The 16,078-nt window shown below is 46.5% G+C and overlaps 1 protein-coding gene across 1 annotated transcript; it reads left to right on the top strand.

The window, feature by feature from the left end:
• The first annotated feature begins 3,138 nt into the window (after positions 1-3,138).
• Positions 3,139-11,119, top strand: CKAP4 (cytoskeleton associated protein 4). Its single transcript, XM_062602737.1, has 2 exons — positions 3,139-3,576; positions 8,039-11,119. The coding sequence occupies exons 1-2, from the start codon at positions 3,223-3,225 to the stop codon at positions 9,365-9,367; spliced, it is 1,683 nt and encodes a 560-aa protein (XP_062458721.1). The 5' UTR covers positions 3,139-3,222; the 3' UTR covers positions 9,368-11,119.
• Positions 11,120-16,078: the final 4,959 nt, after the last annotated feature.

Below are 16,078 nucleotides of genomic sequence, written 5' to 3'. Positions count from 1 at the left end.
GAAGGTTCCTCAACTGTTTCAGTGCAAGCCTCCTCCTTCTGTCGGCTCCAACCACCTCTGGGATGTATTCAAGACAACCTCTTGACCCTGTGCAAGCTCTCCACTATTTGGGACTATCATGGTCAGTGCAATCAGCTAAGCAAGTTTTGCTGTGGTGTCTGTAACCTGCAGTCACTTCAGCATCATCTCCAGATAATAACTTTTGGCTTCAGGTCTGTCGAAGGTCAAGGCCAAGGTCATTTGGTGTTTAAACACAAGTGTGCTGACAAAATGCCCGAGACATTCAACTGTATATTCTGCTTCTGTTACCCATGCTAGTAGTTACTGCCTAGAACACCACGTACAGGCTAAACAGTTCAGTTCCTCTTAAACCTTGCCGGAAGTATTGAATGGAACTGGATTTGCTTGTCTGACGTCAGGAGCTGTGATACTGCCTAGGTAAAGTTTGTTGTCTCTGAAGAATACTCAACCTAAAAATTATTTAAAAATAAAGCCTATAATATGTACTGGGAATCAAATGAACGACCAAGAAAAGAAAATGTCTTCCAAGACAAAACCTGATTGGATTTCTTGCTGTAATCAAACAGAGAAACAGACACATTAGCACCTCAAGCTTTTCTCTTGCAAGGAGTTACGGCTTGCACAGTAATGTGCTGAAACGTCACTTGTGCAATGCCTCTTGGCAAGCAATGCATTTCCGTGTAACACAAAAGCACAAGAAGGAAATAAATCAAATTAACATCAGCAGTTCAGCAGCCCAGGCATAGAACTGGAATGAGCTTGTTGCTAGTAACATTTTCTTTCATGTCTTAGAGACACCAAAGCAACACATGTAAGATCTCTGCCCAGAACCCCCGTAGAGCTTTAAAGCATTATTTTCATTCATTGATTCTGTGTCTTGAACAGAATTTTCTTTTATCCCCCACAGATATTAACAGATAGAAACATGAGTAAATACTTTTTGTTGTGAAAGTTAGCTTTAGCTAGAAAGATACACATTAAAATACAGCAGAAGAGTAACATGTCTGAGGGAGAAACCAACAGCCAAGAACTTTCCATTGTATTGTTCTTAAAAACACAAACACCAAATCCTTTTGAAACTACCACATTTGCTACTAGTTGTCTAGCAGTTGTTTGCATTTAGCCCAGGTCTAGAGCCATTATTGCTCTGCATGGCCCCCTGAGAACGTGAGACAGAGGCAGTAATAGAAGTCTACTGTGTAAGTCTCTGGTCTTCATAATTGTAAAAGAAAGGAACAATACAGGACCAGCTTTACTTTGTTCATTGATCATCTTGTAGTGAAATGAAAGGCAGTTTTCAAAAATACTGGCAAGTCCATCCTGATACCCTAGCTACTTGGACGCTGCATTACAACACTGTCCTAGGTCCAGAATCCTGGGTCCAAGACCCTCATGGAAGTTGCTAGCAACAAGCAAGTCTCCACCTGATTGCAAGCTCTCTTCTGCTAACACTGAAATAGCAACTTGCAATATGCATCTCACTCTGAATCTTCAGGCAACTCATGAAACAGGGGAGTAAGTGTTGCTTCCAACTTCAAAGGAAGCAGCAAACAGGACATCAGTACAAGGGACTCAAGAAGGGAAGAAGGCATGGAGGGCTCAAGAGCTGAAGAAGGCACGTGCAATGCACTTGTATTTGTACTCAGCTAGCAGGTGAATGTCTGTATTGCTGTTGCCTGCAAGGTACCCAGTGAGGTTAAAAGAGAATATGCCCCAGTCCTTTCTTGTAAAAATTAGGACTCACTTTGCAAATTGTAACCCATAGTTAGAAAAAGCAGACACAGTTACACACCTTGGCCTTGTGCTGTGCATGTGTGGACAACTTGAGGTCAAAGGTTACGAAAAGTCCGTCTCTCTAAGCCACTTAGGACTAAAGAACAAAAAAAGGGTACAATACTGCTGAACTCAGGGCATTTTTTTTAAATTTAAGGCTTTTTCCGTGCTGTCGCCTGTCCTGTAGTCTGGCCAAAGTTGTAGGCAGACAGCAGAAAGGCACTTAGGTTGTATTTTTTTCAAGTTTCCACAATCAAGCAAGTACATAACAGTTTAAGGTACAACTACTCACTTTCTGAAAAGGGTTTAAGCAGGTCTTTGTGATGCTGAAAAAAATGAGGGATTTTCAACAGAGTTTTCAAGTTATTCCTATATATCTCCCTTCCACCCAAACACGGCTGTACAGCACATTCCCTACCAGTTTCCTCTATGAAGAGTAACTACCCCCAGCTCTCTATTACCAGTGCCCTAAAACCACAGCCTCAAGTCCACCCAGTTCCTTGGTGGAACTTGCATAAGGATCCTGTATTGCAGCATCAGATGCAATTCTTCCTCCCATAGGACCGCTTGATTAATCCGGTGCACAGTAGACTGTTTCCTCCACTAGTGCCTTATCCCGTCCCTTTGTTCTGCTTGCTTCTTTCCTCCACAGTTCTTTCTCATGATGCAGGAGGAAGCCTGCTCATCCTTTCCTGCCATGTGCCGGGACATGCTCTGTTGGGATGCAGCAGACTCGTGTCGACGTGGTGAGGCAAAAGAGCATGCTGGGAGCGCGAAGGCTCCGTAGGGAGGTTGAGTGCTGAGTTCCCATCTTCGACTGAGTGTGCTCACACAAAGCACTCTGCGAAACGGGTGGGAATTCGTGTGGGGCCAGAAGCGCTGCTGCCAGTTAAGGCAGCTGTTGTGTGCCCGAGGGACCAGCCTTATGCCAAGGCACAGAAACAAGGATGTGGATGGAGAAAACAACTTTTTCTCCGTGCCTTGCTCTTGGAGCTTGCTCTGTGAGCCGAAATCACAACCAAACAAAACAGGAGTTTCGTGAGGCCACTGAAACTACCCGACAGTGGGACCGGGACGGGCTTGGGGACACCCGCGGCTGTGATAAGGGAGGGCGCGGCAGAACCCGCTGTGAGGCTTCTGGGCTGGGTCCCGCTGGCAGTTGGAGAGGCCGCCACCGGGTCTGTCACCCCGTGTCGGGCGGGGAGGCCCTCCGCTGTGACCGCCGCTTCGCTGTTCCGCTGCCTCCCTCGGTACGGGGCCGTCCCCGTGTGCGTGGCGGCACCCCGGGGCGGGGGCCGGGGCCGGGGCGGGGCGGGGAGCGCAGCGCTGCCCGGGCCGGCGCCCCCGCCCTCCTTCTTTCCCTCTCTCCATCCCTCCCTCCTTTTCCTGCTGCTCCCGCTCCGCGTACGACGGTGGCGGCGTCCCGCCATGTCGGCCGCCAAGCACCGGGGCGCTAAGGGGGGCAGCCCACCCGCCGCTGCCAACGACAAGAGCGCGCAGCCCGGCGGCGCCGAGGAGCCAGCGGCGAAGAAACCGCCGGCGGCATCGCACGGCCGGGGCGGCAGGGCCGCCGGGGGGGGCGGAGGGAGCCGCTCCGGCGCTGGCCCCCGCCGCGGCTGGGCGCTGCTGCTAGGCGCCGCAGTGGTGCTGGGCGCCGCGCTGCCCGCCGGCTGGTACGTGCGGCAGCTGCGGGAGGAGGTCGGGAGGAGCGCCCGGGAGCGGGAGGCCTCCGGCCGGCAGCGGCAGGAGCTGGCCGCCACCCTGGACGCCGTGGTGCAGAAGGTAGCGCGGCGCCGGGCATCGGTGGGAGGCGGGCGGGATGTCCTGCGGAGTAGCCCCGCGGCGGCGAGCAAGGCCGTGGGTACCGGCGGAGCGGGGGGTTCACCCCTTAAAAAGGCAGCCGCGCAGGTCTGGGATAGCCCGGCTTGCGGGAGAGCAGACGTGTCCCGTACCCTACCCCCTCCACTTCTCCCCCTCCGTAAAGATGCTTTCATCGCATTAGAGGGACAAATCGAGCCTGGGCCTGAGCTTGCAAACGTGGCCTCGTACAGAGAATCCTTGGCAGGGAGCGGACCACAGCACAGCGAGGGGCCGGGCCGGGGCGGGACCTGAGGGGCAGTCGACAGCGGCGGCCGCAGGCGGCTCGCTACCCAGCTCTCTCCTCCAGGGCTTGGGCGCGAAGCCATTTTACGCAGCGCAGGCAGCACGCTTAAGCTGGAGGACCCGCAGTTCGAGAGCCTGCTGACTGTGGTTCCGCATCTTCGACGCTCGCCAGTCACTTGAACCCGAGCGTGGCAGATGGGCTGCTCTTCGTCGCCGCGTCGAGCAGGCAGGTGTGTGCACTGGCGTGGCAGTGCGGTTGGACGTGGCACCATCCTGCCTCTGTAAAACAGAACGTGTGCCAGCTTCACCAGATAGCAGAGACCATGCCAGAAACGCTGCGCCTGCAGTACCCGCCTTCCACATTCCTGCTGCTACTTCTGGCCGAGGGAGCAACACTCTCCGTGTCCATGGCAGGCCAGGGCCGCGGAAGAGCTGACAAGTTGTTGGCAAAGGGTGTGGCTCAAATGTAGTGAAAGAAATGCTGGTTTCCTTATTTTTTTTTTTCTCCCAGGCCTTATTAGCCCCCGAGCTGCAGTTTCACAAACAGCACTGACCATCTGGATGTGCTTTGGCCTGCCTAAAACCTTTAAAAAATGGCGTCTGTGAGGGCATATCATCAACTTGTAGTCAGGCTCCTGTCTGGGGAGTAGGTAAATTGGTTGGAAAGCGGTATGTAAAGTTATGAGTGAATCAGATCAAAGAAAAGGAAATTCTTGTCTCAGCTTGACTGCTTGCTGTGCGGATTCCCTGTATCCCTTCGGGCTGGTGGTAAGGGGACAGGGTGGTTGGGACAGGCGCTAGCAGAGATCCTCTGGTCTGTGGTGCTCCCATAAGTGAGGCAACCTGCACATGTGGGTTTTGTAGGGTCAGCATTGGTGTTCCTTCTCCCTTACAAGGAGGAAAGGGAAAACTCACATGAGGGGTGAAAAGGGTTGTAAAATTCAGGGCTGTAGTGTTGTTTCTGAAGCTAATTTTAAATCCTGGGGATTTTCCTCACTGATGATTGGGTCATGATTTGAACTAGTGAGGGTTGTTGTTTTTTACCTGTTTTTTAAGGCATTTTTACAGACTCTTTATAGGAAGGAAGGAATTGCAATGTCAAGGCGTGCAGAACCCAAGGTTACAATGCATGAGCATGGAATGCAGATGCATGTGCAGTATATATGTCTTTGCTATATATAAGCATAGGAATTGGTACATTTTGCTGCTTCCCATCTCCATGTCATTGCAGAAAATCATAGGTATATCTGACATGCTCTAGGAGACAGGTATGTAGCCAATGTTTATAAATAGTTGGTTTCAAAGAGAACTTGAAACTATTTGCCTGTGTATAGCAGGTGGCTGATGTAAGACATACATACAAGTAAGGCAAAAATGGTGGGAGAAGGAGATTACACACATTTTCAGTGTAACCCTTGAAAGCTTTGCTTGCTTTGGTTTGATGTCCTTACAGAAGAATGGACTTGAGGCAGAGGAGACCAGACTGTTGTCACTGCTTTCCAAAAGTGCAGGGTCCTGCGGAGTGCCATCAGTGCAGGCTGCCATCTGGAACTGGCTTTGCTCTTCAGTCTTTTTATTGCAGAGTGCTCCTGTCAGGAGTGTTATGTGAACTCATCTGCTTTACGCATCAGTAGGAGAAAGGAAATGATGTGGAAGTTTAGTCTTGAATATGGCCCAGTTCTCTGAGAGGCCAAGGTTGTTTGGTGTTTAAACAGAAGGTAGTATGACGAGTTAGAGAAGTCATAGGTGTTAGCTATAGATACATTTTTATGTGGTGTTTATGCTGTGAAACCTTTCAAGGGCTGTGGTCTCAAACCTTACCAGCCGTGGACACCAAATGCACAAACTCACACATAGGTACACATGCAAACCAGCTGTGCAGTGAATACAAACTACTATTCTGAAGTTGCAGTTTTACCCCTCATGTGCAAGGGGTTCGCTTTGGGTCCTGGTGGCTCTTGTTTAGGACAGGTCAGATTAGAAGCTGGTCTAATTTGAAATGCCAGTCCATTTTATCATGGCAGAGCTCTCTGACCTTCATGTGGCTGCCCAGCGGGAAGTATAGGAGAATAGCTTCAGGTTCCACCATGAGCATTGTCCAAATGCAGTGGAGGAGCTGGTATAAAGTACTTCCACTGAGGAGGAGTGAGATTCATCTCCAGCAAACATACAGCAGCAGAGACCTTCTGGCCTTTGGAGAATTCTCCTGGCCATTTCTGATGCTTTTTCTTAGACTAATAAGTGAAGATAATTGCAAATATGAATCCAGTGATTTGGTTGAATGTGTCAAAGAAAAATTCTGTCATAAGAGGGAGAGGAGAACTTTGCTGTGCTCTTCTTTTAGATTTCTGAAGTCCATTCATAGTGGCACAGAAAAAGGTCTGTGTGGAAAAAATCAGAATGAATGAAAGCTAAGGCTTTCATAATGAAAATGAGGTTTGTAAGTCAATGGCTGGTGCACTGCTGCAATACATATGGCAGTATTATCTGCGCCCCTCCCCCCCCCCCAGCTTGCTTCTAGTTTCATATTTGAGCATTAGAGAATACAAGCATAGGGAATGTAAAGACATTACAGACCTTTTTACAGAGGGAAGGGGGGAGAAAAGTCATCTATATGGGTATTCTTCAAACTGCAGGGATCTATTGGAGTAAGGGTAACTCTCATCTCCAAACCCCACAATCCTTACACAGTATAGACTTCCATGAAAATCAAGGAGGATTTGGCTGGGGATTTAATCTTGCAAGAATACGTATAAATAATTTAAATAATAGATCTGTTAGGTTTTTTGAAAATAATTTCTGGGTTCAGAGTCTGACTGGGAACTGATGGAGCCTCCTTCAGTTACGAAGGAAAAAAGGAGTTCTGTGTATTTCTTTCTAAGAACATATAAAATATACTTCCTTCTATTTATAAAATAAAACCACCCCTCCAGCTGTGTATCTAATCAGTAAACATGGCAGCCCGTGTGGCATGACTGATTAATCTACCCCTCAGATACGGGGAGTAGCATGAGGCAAGGCAGCACGCATTACTCAGCACTTGCCATCCTGCCAAAGCCTTGAGGTGTTTTCTACGTGATGGATTCCTGTTGCAGCCAGTGGGAGTTCTTACATTGCTTTACAAAGTTTAAAAAAGTACAATCCCCACATGCACACAAGAAGATTTCTCCACAGTCTGAGACTGATACTCAGTGTGGCCCCCAAATGAAGTAATGCGTGCTTCCCTGGCCTGGATATTACCTTTAATTGTAAGAGTAAACCAGCATGGAGGTCACTCACCCCTTGCCTTTTTCACTCCTGCTGCTACTAAAACCAACTGTAAAGACGTGGGTTTTTTTAACTGGACCTCCATGATCCAGTGGTAACAGCCCTCTGTATTAACCTGAGATAGATGTGAGTCAGTCCCCTTGGCAGCTGCTATGGCTTTGTTCTCTGCCTGTGCCCATATACATTCAGTAAGAGTGTGTGAGTGTATGAATAATGAGGTACTAAGTATTGAGAACATTAAAGCCTTTCTATGTTTTTTATCTTAAAAAATGGCTAACAAGAAAAATCTGTGTCTCAATTGGTGTATAGGAAATGTCACTACTCCCATTCCCCAGCCATTCCCACCTCCCCTTTCCCCTTAGTTTTTCCTGTTATTCTTTCTTGTCTACTGTGAAACTTCTTTCATGTTCATGAATTGGCCTTGGGTATTACTGCCTGCTAACTTCTAAGGCTGGCTTTTCTGTATTCAGAAGCTGATGCCAGATGGTTTTTGTTTGTTTGCTTTCCCCCCTCCCTTTCCTCCCCTGTGGACTTGCAGCTTGTAGAACCAGGCATCATATAGGGGAGGGATGGCTCAGGGGCGTGGATGCAAACTCAAGAGGCTCGAATTTGATTTTTACACATGCATTTCCTGGATCATCTGTGGCAGGTCAGTGAGGCCAAGGATCCTCAGCAGAAGATGGATTTCTCTGTATGGCTGTAAGGCTCTAGATGATGGGCTTTTTGTGCCTCCTGTATCTGTTCACCATAGGGTCACCTTGGGTAGACAGCATGAAGGACTGCAAGGTGGACATCTCATATAGTAACAAGGGCCCTAAGGACACAAGGGTGAGGATGAAATTGTAAGTATTAACCATGTGTATTTCTGTTTTAGGTGCGTTCCCTTCAAGCCACATTTGGAGAATTTGAGTCCATGATGAAAATAGCTCAGCAGAAGCAGGAGGTGACTGAGAAGGCTGTTAAACAAGGGGAGAGTGAAATAAACCGCATCAGTGAAGTGCTGCAGAAGCTGCAAAATGAAATATTGAAAGACTTGTCTGATGGCATCCACATGGTGAAAGATGCAAGGGAACGAGACTTCACATCTCTGGAAAACACAGTTGAAGAGAGACTAACAGAGCTAACCAAGTCTATAAATGATAACATTGCTGTATTCACTGAAGTCCAGCAAAGGAGCCAAGATGAAATCAACAATATGAAAGCAAAGGTTGATTCACTAGAGGAAGCAGATGTGTATAAACATGAAATTAAGGTGCTAAAAGATGCTTTTGATGAGATGCAAGCATCCATGAAAACCAAAGAAAAGGACATAGAGTCCTTGAAGAGTACAATAGACTCCATGGAGTCAGATGTGTATACTGAAGTGAAAGAGCTAGTCAACCTCAAACAAGAACATGAGAAATTCAAAGAGGCTGCAGACACTGAACACCTTTCATTAAAAGCTTTACAGGAGAAAGTTCTGAGAGCTCAGGATTCTATTATGCATCTCCCTAGTGACATTAAAAGACTCGATGAAGATTTGCTGCAAGTTAAAGCTGACCTCAACAAGTGGGAAGAAAATGAGCTCTTCAGAAAAGCATTAGAAACTTTTGGGAAGAACAGTGAAGGACTCGAGTCTCGATTGAGACACATAGAAGACAGCCTGGAGTCTCTAACTTCTGCTGCTGTTCAGAACAGTGAAAACTTGCGATCCTTTCTGTCTAAGGAGGCAGAATATAAGAATAAGCTCAGTACCCTAGAACAAAGCATTGCTGCTCTTCAGGGAATCTCAGACATGGACCTAACTTCAGTCACAGATGTTCTGAAAAATCTTGGTGAATCACAGACCTCGCTGTACAATGACGTGGAGAACTTGAGGAGAAGCATCAGTGAGCTGCCATCCTCCGGTGCTCTTCAGGATGTCCAGAAGCAAATCAGTACTTTGTTGGATCAAGGGAATCTCCAGGGTGAAGCACAGTCTCAAGGCTATCTTGAAAAGTTTTCTTCTGTGGAAGGCTCTGTAGATGAACTGAGATCCTCTGTCAGCCAGGTTGATTCCGATTTGAAAATGATAAGAACTGCAGTTGATAGTTTAGTCTCCTACTCCGTGAAAATTGAAAATAATGAGAACAACTTGGAGTCTGTGAAGAGCTCAATAGATGACCTGAGGAATGACCTGGAAAGGTTGTTTGTGAAAGTAGAAAAAATCCATGAAAAAGTTTAGGCAGCGATGCTCCTTGTGCAGATAATGGATTAAGGAGAATAGCTTTTGTATGCCCAGTTTTTTACTCTTTTTAAAAGCAATTTGATACCTCCAAAGAGAATACTTTGATAATAGAGACGGTTCTGCTTATTTCCTTTATTTCTCTCTTGTGTAGTGATTTTGGTTGTTTTGTTGTTGTTTTTTTAATTTCCAGAAAATGAGTTTAGTTGGGGGTTGAGTTTCTGTCACGCTGTATGGCTGTAGCTGTAGTGGTGTAACTGAGGCACTACAGCCTCATTAGCATGGACGTATTTAATGGCACGAAGGTATTTCACCAGCATGGGCATATTTCATGGCACAAAGGTGTTTCACTCTATGACATTAGATGCCCCACACAGAAAAGTTACAACTTCCGGTATGAAAAGCATACTTTTGTATGCACTGGGAATTTTACTGGTATGTTTTGGTTTAAGAAACAAATGAACAAAACTACATCCCTGTATTAAGCTGTTCAGAGCAGTAAACCTGAAGTGTGGACCAGGTTTGAAGCAACTTACCTGTTTGGGATTCAGCCATGTGGTCAGTTTACCAGGTGCCAGCTGAGCTGTAGTATTATTTCTGTGAGTCCTTAATCTGTACCAAGGAGTTAACAAGGAGCCCCCTCAACTCCAAGGAAAGTTTGAGCTAAGTGGCATTGCTTGGGACCAAGACCTAAGAGAAGTGTTCCACCATATGGCTGGAGAGATTCGTTCTCTGTGATCACAGGCTTCTTTGGAGCATCTTCAGCTGCTGGTGCAGATCTGTGCTTAGAAGGGTCATCTGAAGGGTGAGATAACATTCAAGCGGGTACAGTCATTTTTTTGTCGTATTTTTAGACTGTTTCCACGATGGGGATGTGTCTCTTCTGGAAAGGCCTAATACAGGGTTTTCTGTAAAAGCTATCACAAATTTGAACAAGGAAAGAGAAGGACCAAATGCACCTTGTGTTCCATGTATAGCAAGCATGCTTAACGATAACAGGACACTCCAAAACACACAAAGGGGAAGATCACCGTGAAATCAGCAGAATTGCTCTAAGGCATATACATTTCCAGGTTTTCACACAGCTGACAGTAACCTGAACTCTTGTTATGTATTCAGGACTTGGTGCCTAATTGTCACCATCGTTGTTCCCAGGTGTCTGCCTGCAGCACTGGTAGCAAAGGATCCTTCTTAGGAACTGGCTGAGAGTGAGGAAAAAGTGTTGTAATTCTCTAGATGCTCATTTAAAACACAGTTTTTCATAGAGCTTTCTTGGGTTTCTATCTTTCTGGAAAGGAGTTCCAATATCCCTCCTTTTTTAAGTTTACTTTTGAACTTTATCCAAAGATTTGGTAAAGGGGTCTGCACACAGATACCTTGGAGATCCTTTGTGGGCATCATCCCACCTCAGCCTGCACTAGCCAGATCCGTGACTACGTTAGAAGAATTCCTTGAAACAGCACCTTCCAGAAGTGGTGTGCTTATGGGAACAGCACAGGTGAAAAGAAGTTCTCCTAGGTAAATAAAATATTGAACCATATCCGGAGTTGTTCCCACTGTAAACAGGAAAGAATCGCTGGCAGAGAAAGAGGGAGCCATGGCATTAAGGTAATTTGTCGCTGTTGGAACTGCACTGTTCATTGTTGACTTCTGAAGTTCTTGAACAATGTTGTTTAGGTTACTGTGAAATGAACTGTATGGCTTATTTGCGGTATTTTTAATACATAATAAACATTTGGAATATTCTTTGCACCTTTTTTTATCTGATTGCTACTTAATGTTGTGTTTCCCAGGATGCTTCCAGTGAGGTCACAGGAAAAGGCCTGGGTGAAGCACCAGATGTGGCACAGCCCTGTACTTGTTCTCAGCTTTCATAAGGGAATGTGGGGGCACTCTTAATCTGTTGTAGTTACAGGTGAGCTCGTGAAAATGGGGTTTGAGTCAGCTTAAGGCAGTGGTGTTGACCTTCAGGCTCAGAAGCCCAATATGGTACTTGTGATACGTGAAATAAGTGATTTATGCAGTGAATGAATGCTATGTCGGACACTGCCAGCAATGCCTTGGTAAGGCTTCAATTCCCAAAGCATGTAGAACAGAAATAATGTGCAGAAAGGACCTCTGTCATCTCTCCAGAGTGGCTGCTGCTTTTGCATAGTTTGGAATGCTGAATTGCAAGGCATATAAACTGTTTCAGTCTTCATGATAGATGACTGTAATTCAGAAGTTTGGGAAAGGATGATTTCAGGGGTATGGGCATCATCACATCCTTAGCAATTCGTGAGGCCAGATTCACAGAAGTAGGCAATCCCTGTTAGACTACCTACCATCTAAAAGATTCAGTAGAACCTGTTGACAACAAGGTGGTCATAAGCATGCAATGGGCTTTAAAGGGTAGTAGCTGCATGATGAGGGAACTTGGAGGGTGTAAAGCCAGCAGTGCAGCTGGGCTATATTTGATCTCAAAGATGTAAAGCTCCCATTTTAGAGATGAAGTCATTATACCAAGGCACTGTGGACTTGATTAAATTTGAAAGAACTTTGCCTGAATAGCTGTGCCAGCAAACATGGCGGAGATAAATCTTGTGCTGTGCAGAGGTTCTCCCAGTTGCGCATCAACTGCTGCCTCAAGTGAAATAACCTGTAAGAGGAAGAAGAGTTTCTGGGAGCCTAAAGGTTTTTAGTGATTTAGTCTTTTACCATCTTGTTTTGATGTAACTCCGTTGATAGTGTAAATAAAGCTGTGGAGAAATTCAGTGACCACAGTAAAAGCTTTCTGAGATGTACAGACACAATAGCCTAAAAACACCCAGTGTGGGTCATCAGTTCTGCTCAGTAATGCCGAGGGCAGTTTTTCCCATTTGGAGCCCTTTGAGAAAGGTGAGGCTGAGCTGGAGAGCATCTCGAGGAGAGTGATGCTGAGAGGTAAAATGTTCTGGGATGAAAGAGAATCATAGGATCAGCCAGGTTAGAAAAGACCATCAAGATCAAGTCCAACCATTACCCCAGCACTGCCAAGTCTACTGCTAAACCATGTCGGTGCTCAGCATGTCCTGGCAGGGACAGGGAAGGAGGTGCCAGTGCTGGTCTGTGTACGCCAGCAGCCATGGGCAGCGGCATGGCTGGGAAGGACATGACAGAAGATCATGAGGGGAGAGGAGGGGCAGTCGTGAAGGGAGAGCAAGTGCAGCCATGGGCTGTGAAAAGCATCCATGAGGGGTGATTGTGAGGGAAGATGAGGGGCAGCCATGAGGGGTAGGGGCAGCAGCTATACAGTGTGTGCCACTATGGGGGGTAAATGAGGGGTGGCTGTAAGTGGAGATCATGTGGGGAGATCGGTTTGCCCTTAGTTTAGTGGTGGACTTGCCAGTCCAGGGTAATGGTTGGACTTGATCTCGCAGGTCGGTCTTTTCCAGTCTAGCTGATTCTGTGTCACCGAGGGCCTCATCTACGCTTCCAGGGACAGTGATTCCACCATTCCCCAGGCAGCCTGTTCCAGGGCCTGATCACGCTCTCTGTGAAGAAATTTTTCCTCATATCCAATCTAAACCTCCCCGATGCAGCTTGAGGCTGCTTCCTCTTGTCCTGTCACTTGTTACTTGGGAGTAGAGACCGACCCCACCTCACTACAGCCTCCTTTCAGGCACTTGTAGAGAGTGGTGAGGTCCCCCCTGAGCCTTCTCCAGAGTAAGCAACGGAGTTCCCTCAGCCGTTCCTCGTAAGGAGGGGACTGAGCAGTTGAACCATCGGGCTGCTCACGTTCCAAGGAAGCGGAACGGGGATAGAAAGGAAAAGAGGATCACAAACGATACCCAGCCCCCGAGCAGGCCTTGCGGGGAAAACCGGCGGCAGGCGGTAACGGCGGGCGCCCCCTCGTGGCGGCAGCGCGGCGCGGCAGGGCAGCGGCCGGCTCCACGGGGGCTGGCCTTTCGTCCGCCCGACCCACGGCAATCCCTGCCCGGGATTATGCCTCGCTCTTCCCGCTCGCAAAGTCGCCACAGCTCCCGCTCCATCTCCCTTCTGGTGCCGCAGCGGCATGGGCTCGTGCCCTGTTTGATGCTCTCCTCATATGGGACCACCCCCCTGAAAAGTGCTTTCAGCCAGCGCTGGGCTGACTCTAGAAGCAAGTGCTACTTATGCTGCCCAGTTCAGCCGTTTTGGGAATAACCTGTCCCTGGCCCAATTCTTGTGTCATCATCTACAGGTGTTTAGGGAGGGGGAAGCTGTGACTGTTTGGAGTTTGGTTTTAGTACCAGCTGTATATGATATGTAGCACAAGGAGATAGATACTCATCCTTCCTGGTCCTCTTGAGTGCTCACACATTGCTGCTACCTTGCCCTTTCTCTCCCAACCATGAGCAAATAGATACCGATGTCAGAGATGCAGAGTATTTACCTGCAGGACTTTACCAGTGCTTATTTATAATTCTGGCATGAGACGGTACAACAGCATACAGAGCAATTCCTTTTGCCAAGAACCCATTTGGTCTAACGCTGACCAAGGATGCTCAAAAAGCAATTCTGCCTTGGACACCAAAGCAAAAAGTGCATTTTCTTCTTGCTCACATAGCAAAACCTCTCTAGAATCTCTAACATACAATATGTTGCAAGCACCCTATATAATGTTATCTTCTCAGGAGCAGTGATTGATTGGTCATGCACTGAGAAAGCAAACTCGGAAATTTATTTTTAAGAGCAGCGCTTGATGATTCCTGCATTTATAATGCAAATACTAATACCCAGAGCTATTCAGAGTTAATGCAGCATCACAGTAGTAGCCAGCTAGGCCTCAGACAAAGAGATCCCTGAACTCTGCTTTGTTTTATATTGGAGCTTATGGAGCAGGTGTTCCTTTGGCTGCTGCAGATACACAAACATCTCTAAATCTTTTCCAAGACAATGCTATCTAGATGCTGAGCTTAGCATTTGGACTGAATCTTCTCTCAAGTGATTCCAATTTCACTGTGAGAGGAATAAAAGCCGAAGAGGTAATGTCTCATTTTATGACATATCCTGTTTAGAAATAAGTGGTTTTGATGTAATACTTATTGCGCAGTTAACTCCTGTGCCCTGTATCCTGGTGTCCATCCACAGTTCTAGAGGGAGAATCTAGTTCAAATAAGGCCGGCTTTGTTCCACTCAGAAAGATTTTCCTTTGGCACTGTCCATGTCAAATTCCTGTGGATAATCCGTTCCTGTCAATACTGCTTAGGTTGGGGTTGGGATGGAGTCCTAGGGCTATGAGTCAGGATGGAAAACATAACAAGTGGAGAAAGAATCAGGGTTACCTTGAAACTTCCAATTTTTTTTAGTGCTCTGACTTTCAAACAAAGTGCTGATAATGTTTTTTTTTCCCTTCATGTCTTCATTCTTACCAACTTCCCATCAATATAATACACGTTGGGGGGATGCAGAATATGATGCTTAAATATTATTTGCTTTACAGCAATAATCTGAAGTCACAAGCTAAAACAGGGCTTGAGAGGATAACCACTGCAGAGCCACCTGTTTGGAGAGAGCACTGCAAAAGACTTGAAGCCTGCAAAGTGAAAACAGTGAAGTCTTAAAGGAAAGTTTCCAACCAGATGCGAAATGTAGAAATTACAGAGCCACAAGGATCCTGATCCAGATCCCACTGAAGCCAGTAGCCACACTCCCCTTTCCTTTCCTGGTACAAAATCAAGGCCAAAGCACTTTGCCCAAAGCCACACAGAAAATGTGTAATATACCCAGCGATGATTTCCAGTACCTCAAGCTCCAAAAATCCTCTCCTCTGAGTGCATGAGAGCTATTTACCAGAACACCTAACAGATCTTCCCATATTGAGTGAGCCTTTCCTTTCTAAAGTCTCCTTCTTGGGGTCTGGACACAGCAGTGTAAGAACATTATCAGAGGAGGTAGTATTGGCTTCTAAGATTTATGGTTTAAACAAACATGGTTTATGGTGTTGGGGAAGCAGGCTGGGCCCCAGGGCATATTTGCTACCTATTTCTGTCAAAAAAAAATGGAAACACTAATAGTATAGCCCAATGCTCATCATTAAGCTCCAGAGCACTGAACTGAGGGACAAACTTCTCAATGCTATTGCTTCCAGCTGCTTGGGGTTTTAGGCAGAGTAGCTACACTGGTAGACATCCAGCTGATGCTTTCAGAGATCCCATCACAACCCTCAGCTCCAGAAACGAGGAATGTTGACTGATCTGAATGTAGCGCTGTTATTCCTACATCATGCATATAACACCATCACCCACTGGTTCAAATCCTTGCTATAGGTGCTGGATGAGAAGACTTATGTAGGCATCTTCTATCCCCTCGAATGGTCTGGGCACCACTCTACCAATGGGATATTTTGCAGGATTAAATGTGGACTCCAAGCCCTCCATTCTGATAATTTTTGCCCCATCCCCATACCAGATTTCTAACATCATACATTCAGGTCTGAAGATGATATTGTTCTTAGCAATTCAACATTAAGTATTGCACATTCTTAGGATGGTTTCTAAGAGAGGGAAAATCCCCTCAGTTCCATCTAATGTGTTTAACATTTGCAAAAATATATGCAAGAAAAAAGCAGCTTTTTCGTTGAGGAAGGAGATATCTGTGTTGCTAAAAATAGCCCTACTAAGCTTTTGTGAACATGAGATTGATGGAAGGATAATTAACATTTGCTGGAGTCTGAATCCTTACAGATAATTAACTGAGGTGATAATAACC

This window comes from Pezoporus occidentalis, unplaced genomic scaffold (genome assembly GCF_034315485.1).
Source record: "Pezoporus occidentalis ecotype Australia unplaced genomic scaffold, CSIRO_AGI_Poc_V1 ctg78, whole genome shotgun sequence".
NCBI classification, from domain to species: Eukaryota; Metazoa; Chordata; class Aves; order Psittaciformes; family Psittacidae; genus Pezoporus; species Pezoporus occidentalis.
The sequence above is the reverse complement of the archived record's forward strand: the minus strand, read 5'-3'. Positions and strand labels throughout refer to the sequence as shown.